This window comes from Sminthopsis crassicaudata, chromosome 4 (assembly GCF_048593235.1).
Source record: "Sminthopsis crassicaudata isolate SCR6 chromosome 4, ASM4859323v1, whole genome shotgun sequence".
Taxonomy (NCBI): Eukaryota; Metazoa; Chordata; class Mammalia; order Dasyuromorphia; family Dasyuridae; genus Sminthopsis; species Sminthopsis crassicaudata.
The window spans coordinates 385256906-385269467 of record NC_133620.1 but is presented as its reverse complement, the minus strand read 5'-3'; the positions used below and the strand labels follow the sequence as shown (position 1 = coordinate 385269467).

General features: G+C 34.3%; 1 protein-coding gene across 2 annotated transcripts in view; it reads right to left on the bottom strand.

Annotated features, from left to right (window-relative positions):
* SLC35F3 (solute carrier family 35 member F3) overlaps window positions 1–12562 on the bottom strand; it is a 511111-nt gene that overhangs the window by 23584 nt on the left and 474965 nt on the right. For both annotated transcript variants that reach the window (XM_074262421.1, XM_074262423.1), the window contains one exon: window positions 3243–3462. In XM_074262421.1, the coding sequence (XP_074118522.1) occupies window positions 3243–3462 (220 nt within the window). The remainder of the gene's footprint in view (window positions 1–3242; window positions 3463–12562) is intronic.

The following is a 12562-nucleotide window of genomic DNA, read 5'->3' as shown; positions in this document are numbered from 1 at the left end:
TTATAATAAGATAATAGGCATTGTAATATCTTGGGAGGATTACTGGATGTGGCGTTAGGAGATTAGGAATTCTGGCTCAGCCAAAACTAGTGTAGTAAGTACAGTAAGAACTAGTATAATATTGGATAAATTACTTCAAAGACCCACAAATATATTATACCTTGGACTTGGAGTCTAGCTGACTTTAAATTTTAGTGGGACCTTTATTAAGGAAGACAATATGGGGTAATATGGAAAGAGACTTGGAATTAGGAAGACCTTCCTCAGACACAAACTAGCTATGAGACCACTTAATTTTCTATGCCTCAGTTTCTTTACTTCTAAAATTCATGGGATAGGAATCTATAGCCTCTAAGAAACCTTCTAGTCCTCAATCTATAATTCCAGGATCTCCCTCAAACTTTGTCTCTTCCTTTGCAAATGAGGGATAACACTCTTAGTTCTTATGCTAAGACTGCAAAGAACACTCAGATTCAGAAGCATTATGGATTGCTTTGGGCCCCTGAGGTCAGCACTTACATGGTGGTGAAATGATCAGTGGAGTATTTCAGTAGACATCTAAGACAAGCCTGACAACAACCACAGCTTATGAGTGTCAAGTTATGCAGCTAGATAGATTACATACTTTTAAGTGTACACATCTCTTGCTGGTATATCTTGCATATTAACACGTTTTTAACAAGCTTTTCTGTTTAGAGGCACTGGGGGTAAATTTAAATTCCCAAATTAACACCAAGTCTCTCCACATACTGTGGATTAAAAACAAATCCTCCCCCTATACCCCACTGAAAGCTAAAAATAAAACCCAGTGGTTGACTCATGTCCCCACTTCGGTTAGCATAACCAGGTGGGTGTGAATCACTGATTAAGATGATGTAACTTGCTTAGTGTACCAGGAGAGAAGGACAGCATGAGGTTTGCAGTTGGCCCTTCCCAGTGTTATTTGCTTGGGGAGTTACTTCAAGGTCACTCAGTACCCATTAGTAATCTCTTAACTCCCTAGAATGCCAACTGAGTAAGTAGGAGTTCTGCAATAATTTTGCAGAATGGATTCAGTGGAGGAATACTTAAATGACAAGCTTGAAAGTTCAGTCAGCAGCTGCTAGGTACTAAATAGTGTGGCTAAGTTAGATTTCTAGAAAATGGAACTAAATTCAAATTATATATACATATATATGTATATGTATTATATATATACATACATATATATATATATATATATATAATTTATGTTTATTTATGTCTTTTTGTTTTTGCATGGGGTGAGGCAGTGATTTTTCCAGCCAGATTACTAGAGCGTGTAGAGGTCTAACTAATTTTCCCTTCCACCAGAAAGTCTATGGTGCTATCTTCTCCAATTGAGGGAAGGTTTAAAAGTTTTTCAAAGTTAAAATCTTGGTTTAAGTTTGGAAATGATCTCTGAGATTACTCAGTTCAATTCCTGATCTCATTCAGGATTCCCCTCTATGTCATCTCTGATGGTTGGTTACCTAGACTCTGCTTGAAGACCTAATGTCTCAGGAAACTCACTCCTTATGAGGTTGTTGGTTCTATTTTTGGATGGCTCTAATTGTTAATAGATCTGTTTTTCTATCATTTGTATCCATTGATCTTAGTTTAGGGGTTCTTAATCTGGATCTGTGAATTAAAAAGATATTTTGATAATTTTATTTTAATGTAACTGTTTTCTTTTATAATCAATGTATTTTATTTTATGCATTTAAAAACTTAAGGATCCAGGTGTCAGCTAAAGTAGGTAAGAGCATTGGACTTAGTCAATATAACTAAGTTCAAGTTCTGCTTCAGATATTTACTAGCATCTGTGTGACTTTTTGTGGTTTTATGTAATTTCTCTCAATCTTGGGCAAAGTTTTATCAACTGGAAAATGGGAATAATAAAAATACCTCCTTCCTAGCATTATTGTGATAATCAAATGAAATATGTACAGTACTTTGTAAACTTTAAAGTGCTATATAAATTCTTATTATTACTATGACTATTTTAATGAAGAGTTTACAGGCTTCACTACACTGACATAAAATATCTAAGATACAAAAAAAGTTTAAGAATTCTATACTAGTTCTAACTCTTGGGAATAAGCATAATATCTAATCACCATTCTGCATCTCAATCCTTCAAATGTATGAAGAAGCTCTCGTGTCTTTCTTCTTTTCCCTAAGTCTTTCTCTTTTCCAGATTCTACATTAATAATTACTTCAGTCAATGTGGATATGACATTTTCCCTCAAGTCTCCTCACTGCCACAATCAGCTTTGGATGTATTCCAGCTTGCTAGTATTGCTCTTGATTGAACAAAATATTCCTGATGTCATCTAACTAATACAGAACAGTTGGGGTACAATATATCTATCAATGAACTCTCAGCTTGCATTAGGTTTTTGTTGTTTTGGCTATTACAACACATTGTTAACTCATATCAAACTTGTATTCCATAAAAAAATCCCTAGTCTTTTTTTCAGTGAAAGAAGATGTCTATTCTTATATGCTGATACTTAATTATACACTAGTTATATTTCTCATAACTATTTATTATATTTTTTTTCAATAAACTGGTTTGTAATTAATTTTTAGAGCCCTGGCTTTTAGAATATATAATCATTTTGGGGACTTTATATCTCTTAACTGGGTTTGGTGGGGTGGAGAGAAAAAGTGGAACATTAGAATCAGACTTTTATGAAGGTGACCACCTTAGTAGGAATGTTTGACTCCTCTAAGGACCTGTAAATACAACTCATGTTGGAATAACATGGAATATGAGCTAACAAGGTCTCAATTTCATTAAAAAAAGGATTGTTTTTCAGGGAGCCAGAGTCCGGTGATTCCTAATCAAAAATGAATAGGCAAATGTTGATCGATAGTCTTGCAAGGCACAGAGAAGCAAGTTATTGATCTTGTTACACACTAGGTCAGCCAGCTGCTTGTGAAGCAGGTAAATAAGCAATGATGGTGGGTGACTGTTCCCTTGCCTGGCATTAGTGCAGTGCTGGATACAGTCACAATTCAATGGTTGAGATGCTTGAAATGAAATGCTTTATATGGTTTGCAAGCGAGGAGGTTTGCAAGGTGCACCAGGCATTTGAATTCTTTGCCCTTTCTTCATAAGAGAAAAAATGGTTAGTAGTCCCGCTTGTGGTCCAGCCATGGGAGCTAAGCAAGACAGTGGGCAGACTTTTGGCTTATGCTGTCAAATGAGGGAAGGAAACAGAAAATAATGAACTTACCCTCACTCCCATGAACCTGTCTCTGAGGACGATCCATGAGAGCAAGAACACAAAGGCTTTGTTGCAGCAGAACAACACGGAGACATCTGTAGTATTTATTTTCTTTATTGCATGTAAGTATAGGTAGTTTGTGAGTGTCCAAAGAACGCCAAAGGGAGCTGCCTTGGTAAAAAACACCTTCACTGTCAAGCCATTATCTCCAAAAAATCGACAGCATTCTCTAAAACAATGGGAGAGAAGCAGAAAATTATTACATGCCTGGATTGAAAACCAACACTCCTTTATCCCTACTCTCATCTTCTTCTTTTCCATAGATGATGCCTTCTTCTTTAATCTAGTTGACCTACTATGTCAGTCCTTGGCAAATTACTGTCACATTAACATGCTTGAGTCAATGTTTATTTTTTTTTTTCTATTCACAGAAAGCCTTGAATAAATAGTTTTAAATAGAAGTGAATCATAAAATGTTGTGGCTGCAGAGGGGTGCCATTAGATATCATTTAGCTCAACTCCTCATTTACCCATGAAGAAACTGAGAGTGACTTGATCAAGGTCATGTAGCTAGTAAGCAGCAGAATTGAAACCCAAAGCTGGATTTTCTTACCATCCAGTGCACCTTCCAATATATTACTTTGAATTTGGGATTATCTGAACAGATTGCCCAAGCCATAACAACATCATCATCAATAATAACAGTAATGGTAATAAGAAATATTAACATTGTGCCTCAAAGTTTACAAACTGGTTTACATATATATTTTACATTGATTTACAAATTATATTACACATTACATATATATTTTTGATAGGCTATAGTGAATAGAACACTGAATCTGAAATTAGGAAGACCTGAGTTTAAATATGACTTTAGATACTTACTAGCTATGTCATCCTTGGCAAGTCACTTAACCTCTGGCTGCCTCAGTTTCCTTATCTGTGAAACAGTAATGATAAATCTAACTTCCAGGGCTGTTGTGAGAATCAAATTAGATAACATATATAAAGTCCTTGAAAACTTTAAAAATATGTAAATGCTAGCTATTATTTATTATTATTAATTTCTTACTTGAATCTCATAACCCTATGATGAAGACACTATTATTATTCACATTTTACAGAAGAAGAAACTGAAGCCCATAGAGCTCAAATAATATGCCCGAGGTCATACAGCAAATAACTGTCTGAAGCTGACAGAGATGTCAGACACAAGTTCAGAATGTAATCAATTATTTTATTTTGCTTCTAATGAGAGAGGTAATGTGGCCAGAAATGCTAGTGCTTGAGTAGTTAGCAAAATGCTTTACTTCTCATAAGGGATTTTTGCATCTGGTTCCTGTTTGAAACCATATCTCTCTGGAGTGTCTTAAAGAAACTTGCCTTGTGGCTATCTGAGGGTGTGTCTCATGGAATTCTATTATATTTGGTGAAATTTACATATAAGTTTTATTGTAATGTGGCTGCTCTCATGTCCATGGGCTATCAGTAAAAAGACAGATATCTCAGAGGATGTCTTTCCATACCTTCATCACCATCATAACAAATATTTGTGAAGAGTGAGAAAGGTTTAGAAATAAATGTTATGAAAACAGAATGGAGGAAGAGGGTGATATAAGTGGGTATTAGAGTTCCATTTTATAGGGAAGAATTATTTAAGTTTAGGAAAATGAAAACTTATGATGTTAGAAAGTAAGCTTCCATGGCCAGGAGGAGGACTTTTGCAACAGAGTATGATGATATTAACTATAATAAAAACATAGCAGGGAAAGGCATGGCCAGGAAAAAATAGCTATTTTGATTTGCCTTTGGGGAAATTAGGATTATGGGTTTTTATTTTTTAGTTTTTGGGGTTTTTTGATGGGAAGAGGAAGGAACAGAGGAGTATGCTAGAATGTTCATTTACCAGGATAATGGGACAGGCTCACAAATGGTCAGAAGTTTAGCTATATGTTGCTGATTGACTGAAGGATAGCAAAAGATAGAAGCTAAAATGCTTTTCAGGACATTGAATTTAATTGCTATATTGCAGAAGAACAGATAAATGAAGAGAACACAGGAAGAACCATTCCTAGAGCAGAACGAACATACTCAGGAGCTGTGTGTGGCTCAAGATATTATGTAAGAATGTGGTAAAGCAGAAAATGGAAACATGAATCAAAACCAGATTTGGGAACTCAGTTGGTGTCAAACAAATCTTTGTTTATAGCTGCTGTCAATCTAAAATACCATCTGCTTCCCTGCGTTACTAAACTATGGGTAACTGAGAGCAGAAACACAAAATGCATTAAACTGAAATGAGGAAGAATCTAAGGCTTTGTTAAGTTGCACATTGTGTGATACACTTTTATCAATATTTACAGTCAGATTCCAAATTCTTCGATTCTGTCTGATCACTCACATGTTTAAGGTCCTTCATCACTGGACAAAAAGCATTTTTACCACTGTTAACTCATGTGATGTTCACAATGACCCTGTGAGATATAGCAGCATAAGTTTCATCCTCGTTTTGCAGATGGAAAAAATAACTTTGAGAGGCTAAATAACTTATGGAAGCTAGTAAATGACAGAATTACCTAGTTCAGGGATATTTCTACTACACTGTGCTCAAATTATTTGCCATGACCTCCTAACTGGTCTCTGCATCAAATCTTTCCCTAATTGTGGAGCATAGAATAGAATTCTGGGTCTAGGGTCGGGAAGTTTTGAGTTCAAATTTGGTTTCAGATACTTTTTAGCTATGTCAGCATGGACAAGTTATTTAACCTATCTGGCTAATTGTCCTCAAGTGTAAAATGGGAATAAAATAGCACCTATCTCCCAAAGTTGTTGCGAAGGTTAAATGAGAAAATATATGCATAGTGCCTAATACAGATAACTTGCTTAATAAATGTTTATTTCATTTGTTCTCTTTTTTCCTATTCTAGTTCATCTTCAAATCAATCAATAAGCATTTATTTGGACCACTATGTGCCAGAAAGGGCAGATAGATGGTGAAGTGATAAGAGTGTTGGGCCTGAAACCAGAAAACTAGTTGTCTTGAGTTCAAATTTGGTCTTTGATACTTGATACTATGTGAGCCTGGGCAAGTCACTTAACCCTATTTGCCTTTGTTTTCTCATCCATAAAATGACCTGGAGAAGGACATGGAAAACTAATCCAGTATCTTTGCCACGAAAACCCAAAATGGGATCACAAATAGGATGCCCACAACTGAAATGGCTAAACAACAAAACAACAATGTGCCAGACAATATACAAAGCATTGGACATACAAAAAGAGGAAGAAGAAAGTCCCTTCCCTCAAGGAGTTCACAATCATTTAAAAAATGTATATTTATTCATTTTTTTGAACTTAAATATTAAGGCACAAAAAAGGGAACATTTCCATGGATACAGAAAAAAATAATTCAATATAGAACCATGTATTTCCATTTAGCACTGTTTATTTTTTACTTTTTTGGAAAAAAACTATGTAATAAATACTAGAAATCATTTTCAAAACTATGTTGTTTTTCTGTGCTTCCTTTCAAGTGTTCTTCTGTTCTCTACTGTGTACTTTTAGTTTTTTTCTCCCTTCCTCCTTACCCTGCCCTAAAGAAAGGTTACCAGTAGACAATGATGTGTGTATGTGTTTATACTGATTTATCAGTTCTTTCTCTGGATACGAATAGTATTTTCCTTCATAGGTCATTTGTAGTTTGAATATGTATAATACTCAAAATAACTTAGCTGTCCAAAGTTGTTCTTAGAACAATATTACTTTTACTGTGCAGAAGATTCGCTTATTTAACTCCTCATTATTTTATATAAGGCTTTCCATGTTTTTCCTAAAATCAACCTGCTCATCATTTTTTATAACACAATAGTATTCCATCACAACACAATCTAATATAATCAATCTTTCATTTTTGTCAAAGTAATTTTTCTTAAGGGCAGATCTTGACAGTGATCATGACACTCTCGAATTCAGTAAATTCCAGCAGCTTTCCTATTGCTTTTACAATCTTTCATAACTTGCCCCTAACTTCATTTTCCAGTTTCAATATGCATTACACTTTGCTTTCTAGCCAAACTGGGCTTCTCTTGGTTCCTCATCCATAATGTTTCATTTCCTGTTTCATGCCACATGCCTGCAATGCAATCTGCTTTTACTCCTTTGCTTTTACTTGTTTTAAGATAAGAACCATATTCTCCATGAAGTCCATCAGTCTCACGTCCCAGCCTATCTCAGTGATACTCATGAGGTCTAATTAACTTCTTTGCATTAAGAACTATATAATCAATTTAGCTTAATATCCAGTTCATTTATATATGGTCATCAAAGGCTTTATATATTTTGATTGCCTTCTTTCTTGGATCTTACATCTTATGAATTATTGGGTTCCTATACTGCTCTTCTTCCTGTGTTATACCTGTTATAAGCTGGGATATCTGACTTAGTGGTCATTTCTGATATGACTGGAAATTTACATATTATTGTTTCAAACAATAGCTTTTTATTTTTCCAAATACATGCAAAGAAAGTTCTCAACATTTACCTTTGCAAAACCTTGTGTTCCAAATTTTTCTCCCTCCCTTCTTCCTTCCCCTTCCCCTACACAGCAAGCAATCCAATACAGATTAAACATATGCATTTTTTCTAAACATTTTTTTCCATATTCATGCTATGTAAGAAAAAAATCAGATCAAAAGGGAAAAAAGAAAACATGAGAAAAAAAACAAGCAAGAAAACAAACAACAATAAACAATTTTGAGAGACTAAATGAATTGTAGAAGTTAGTAAGTGACAGAGTAAGGACTTAAACTCATCCAGTTCAGGGATATTTCCATAGTTCTCTGGATGTGGATGGCTCTTTTCATTACTAATCTATTGGAATTGCCTTGAATCATCCCATTGTTGAAAAGTCAAGTCCATCACAGTTGATTATCATATAATCTTCTTGTTGCTATGTACAATGTTCTCTTGATTCTATTCACTTTATTTAGAATCAGTTCATATAAGCCTTTCCAGGCTTTTCTAAAATAAGCCTGCTTGTCATTTCTTAAAGAACAATGATATTCACATACCATAACTTATTCAGACATTGCCCAACTAATGGAATCTACATCCATTTCCTTGCCACTAAAAAGGGGGCTGTTACAAATATTTTGGACATGTGGGTCCTTTTTCCTTTTTATGATCTTTTTCAGTAGAGACACTGCTGGATCAAAGGGTATGCACAGTTTGATAGCCCTTTGAGCATAGTTTCAAATTGCTCTGCAGAATTGTTGGTTCAGTTCACAAATCTACCAACAATGTACAAATGTCCCAGTTTTCCCATATCCCTTCTAGTATTTATAATTATTTTTTGTTGTTATCTTAGCCAATCTGAGAGGTATGAAGTGGTACTTCAGAATTTACAGACTGATTTAATGCACTTAATCTGTGGTCCAGATGTATCCACAGACCTGGTTTTAAAATCCAAATCTTGTTCTAAAAATTTCTTTTTCTTTTCTTTTTTCTTTTTCTTTAAGTAATGTTTGCCTAATAACTGCTAGATGGCACAATGGATAAAGTGCTGGGTTTGGAATAAGGAAAGACCCAAGTTCAAATCTGGACTCAGATATTTAGTAACTATGTGACATAAGCAAGTAACTTTACTTTCTTAACTTTCCTCATCTGTAAAATGAGCTGGAGAAAAAAATGGCAAACCATTTTAGTATCTTTGTCAAGAAAACCCCAAATGTTATCATGGAGAATTGAATGCAAATGAATGACAATAACAATCATAGGAAAAATTATTCCAAATATCTAGTGATAAAAGAAATGTAAATGAAGACAACTCTGTAGTTTTATCTCACACTCTGCAGATTGGCAAAGATGACAAAAGATGGGAGTGTCAATATTTAAAGAATGGTAGAAAGGCAGATACACTTCTGGTGAAACTATAAATCATTTTCAAATTTGGATTCCTATTCTTTGATTCCCAATACTGTTAGTAGCCATATTTCTCTATTTCAAAGAAAGAAAAGAAAAGTACAATATATACCAAAATCTTTAGAGCAGCACTTTTTTAATAGTAGAAAAGAATTGGGGACAAAGTTAATGTTCATCAATTGGTGCTAAAGAATGCTAAAGGAATTGTGGTACGTAAATATAATGAAATATTAATAAGTTGTAAAGAAATGTTAGATATTAAGAATATGGGAAGATATATGAACTTGTGTACAGTGAAATGAGAAGATCCAAAAAGTTATTATGTATGTACATATATACGAACAAATGCACATATATACATAAAACATATATATATATATGTATAACGACTATAATCATATAAATGGAAAAGAACAGCAAAGAAAACAATAAAAATTTAAATTGTAGATTGGCCCCCCCCAAAAAACCATGAGAATGATCCTCTCTTTTTTCTCTGCAGATCTGGGCACTATGGAAGTGGGACATAGTATACATTGTCAGAGAATCTATGATCTATCAGTTAGTTTTACCAGTTTGGCTCCCCCCTCCTTATTTTAATTTTTTATTCTTTATTATAAGGGATGATTCTTTTGATGCATATGTCTATGAGTTTATGAAGGATATATTGGTAAATGAATTGGTAAATATTGGTAATTGGTAAAAGATGATGGAAAAACAAAAGATTTCAATTTATTTTTTTAAATCCAGAGGATCAGCAGTTTTCTTCTAGCATGACATTGTGAGAATGCTACTAAGGTTCAGAGACATAAGATCCAAGTTTGAGTTCTCATTCTAGAAACTTCCTAGTTGTGTGATTCCTAGGAAGAGAGTTAATATTCAGTTTCTTCCTCTATATAGTAAACTAAAAGGAGCTATATTTGGAATCAAAGAATCTGGGTTCATACTATCTCTAATTCATATTTCCTGCATGACTTTTTAGGTCAGTATAGAATAAATAATTTGCTAGTTTCCTAATCTGTCAAGTGATAAGATTAGATCAGATGACTTCTGAGGTCTTTTCTAGATCTAAATTTATGATATGATCTTTTGATTCTACTTGCATTTATTACTTTGCATTTACAACCTAGAGTAGTTGGAAAGAAGAAATCTATTAAATTTCAAGTACTATATAAATAAATAATTATTATTCATTGTTATTGTTCAGTTGATTCAGTCATGTCCAATTCTTTGTGACCCATTTGGGATTTTCTTGGCAGAGATACTGAAGTGGTTTGCTATTTCATTTTCCAACTCATTTTACAAATGAAGAAACAGAGGCAAACAGAGTTAAATGACTTGCCCAGGCTCACAAAGCTAGTGAGTGTCTGAGACCATATTTGACCTCAGGAAGAAGTGTCTTCCTGATTCCAAGTCCATGTTCTATCGACCTAGCTGCCCTTTTTATTATTATCATTCCAAATCTTCCTTTTTCTTCTGAAAACTTTTTCACATAAATTTCTAGTAGGAAAGAAAATATCATTGGCTTATATAAGGGCTTCCATTTTGTATGCCTGACTCTGTAATCCCTAGAGAGGCTTTCTCAGCCCTCCTAGAAGTAGCATTTGTTCCTAGATATTAGTCACCAGAAGTAAATACTATTTGTCAGTCTTGGAGGCTGTCATATCCTGGATATAGAGCTTGGGAAGATAGTCTATTTCTTGATTATTCCGATTTGAATGACATATGGTTGTTTTGCTTCTCTCAGCAGAGAGCTAACTTCCCATAGATTGTCTCTTTTTTTTGAGACTAGCACTCTGCTGACAGATCATCACCATCCTTCACATGACATCATCGAATCCCTTCTGGCCACTGAGTCAACTAAGAAGATGACTAAAGATTACTTAGATTTTCATTGGAATCACTAAGGATAACAAACATCAGATCAAATAGTCTGACATAAAAGTATGATGTGACCAAGGTCAATATATCAATGTTTCCTCAAAAAGAGAAGAAAGCCTGCATTGACTTGTACCAGACTTCAGTGCTTTAGATAGTTCAAAAAAGTGAAATTATCAAATCCTGTTCATATAGTCCATTTCGCAAACATATATTTCCTACTTCATGTTAGGGCCAGGAATAGGAACAGGGTACAAGGTTCACCATATCTACTGCTTTATTATTGGATTTTAGTCAACATCCTCTGTCACCATAGGGTTCATGGCATTTTTGAGAAACCTTTGCTTCTAAGGGACTCAAAAGGTAGCTTATTGAGGAAAAGCTAACTCACAAAGCTTTTGAAAAACTGAAAAACTTGTCTGTCTAGTAATTATCTCCAGATAATAGAGGGGGATCTGCAAAGACTATTTACTATAATTACCTTTTGTCCATAGGAAAATTGATTACATTTTCTAATGAGGAGGTATGAAGAAATGATAGACACTCACCTAAGTAAACATGGAGCAAAAGTTCAGGTGCTGTATACTTTCTGAATAAGTTACAAGCTTTGAAAGTGCTATTTCTAGCACTGAACAGTTAACTCTCCTTTCCCCCTAAAACTTCTAGAAAGATTTCTGATAAACAGATTCAGTCCATGGAGAAGATAAACTGATTTTTTTTTTGCCAGCTTCAGTGTAGAAAACAACTATATAATTATCTCAGTGGTCAGTCCATTTAACCTACTAGGTCAGGTATAAGAGCAGACAGAGTTCCATAGTCAAGGAAACTATTGGAGTGACTTAAATGATAAAGTGGATAGAATGTTAGACCAAAAGTCAGCATTTCAAATGCAGTCTCAGACACTCGATAACTATGTTAATATTGGGCATTTTTTTTATTCTTTTACCTGCCTCAGTTTCTTCATGTGAAATATGGCAATAATCAAGGCAACTACTTCCTAGTTGTTATGAGCATTAATTAAGAAATTTTAAAGTGCTTTGCATACTTTTGAGTGTTACATAATACTAATTTTTATTGCTATTGTTTTTGTTCATTTGAGTCTGACTTTTCGTGATCCCAAAGATACTAGGGTGGTTTGCCTTTTCCAGGTCATTTTATAGATGAAGAATTGAGGCAAACAGAGCAAAGTAACTTGCCCTGAGATCAGGTTTGAATTCATAAAGATGAGTCTTCCTGATTTCAAGCTCAGTGCTCTAACCATTGTATTACCTGGCTGTCATTATTATTATTAATTCTATCAGCCCAATCACTAGGCTAAGTTATATTAAGGTAAACATGAAGGTATAGTTAACTATATGTGCAGGAGACAATAACAGTGTCTGTTTAAGTAAAGTATTCTTTGTTTCTCATTATATATGTTTATTGTGGTACATGATGATTATTGCATTCATATAGGAGGATGCTCATTAATTACATTGCTGCTATGTTTATTTGACTATGTTTTGTGTGTATACCCTAGTGATGTCTGATTG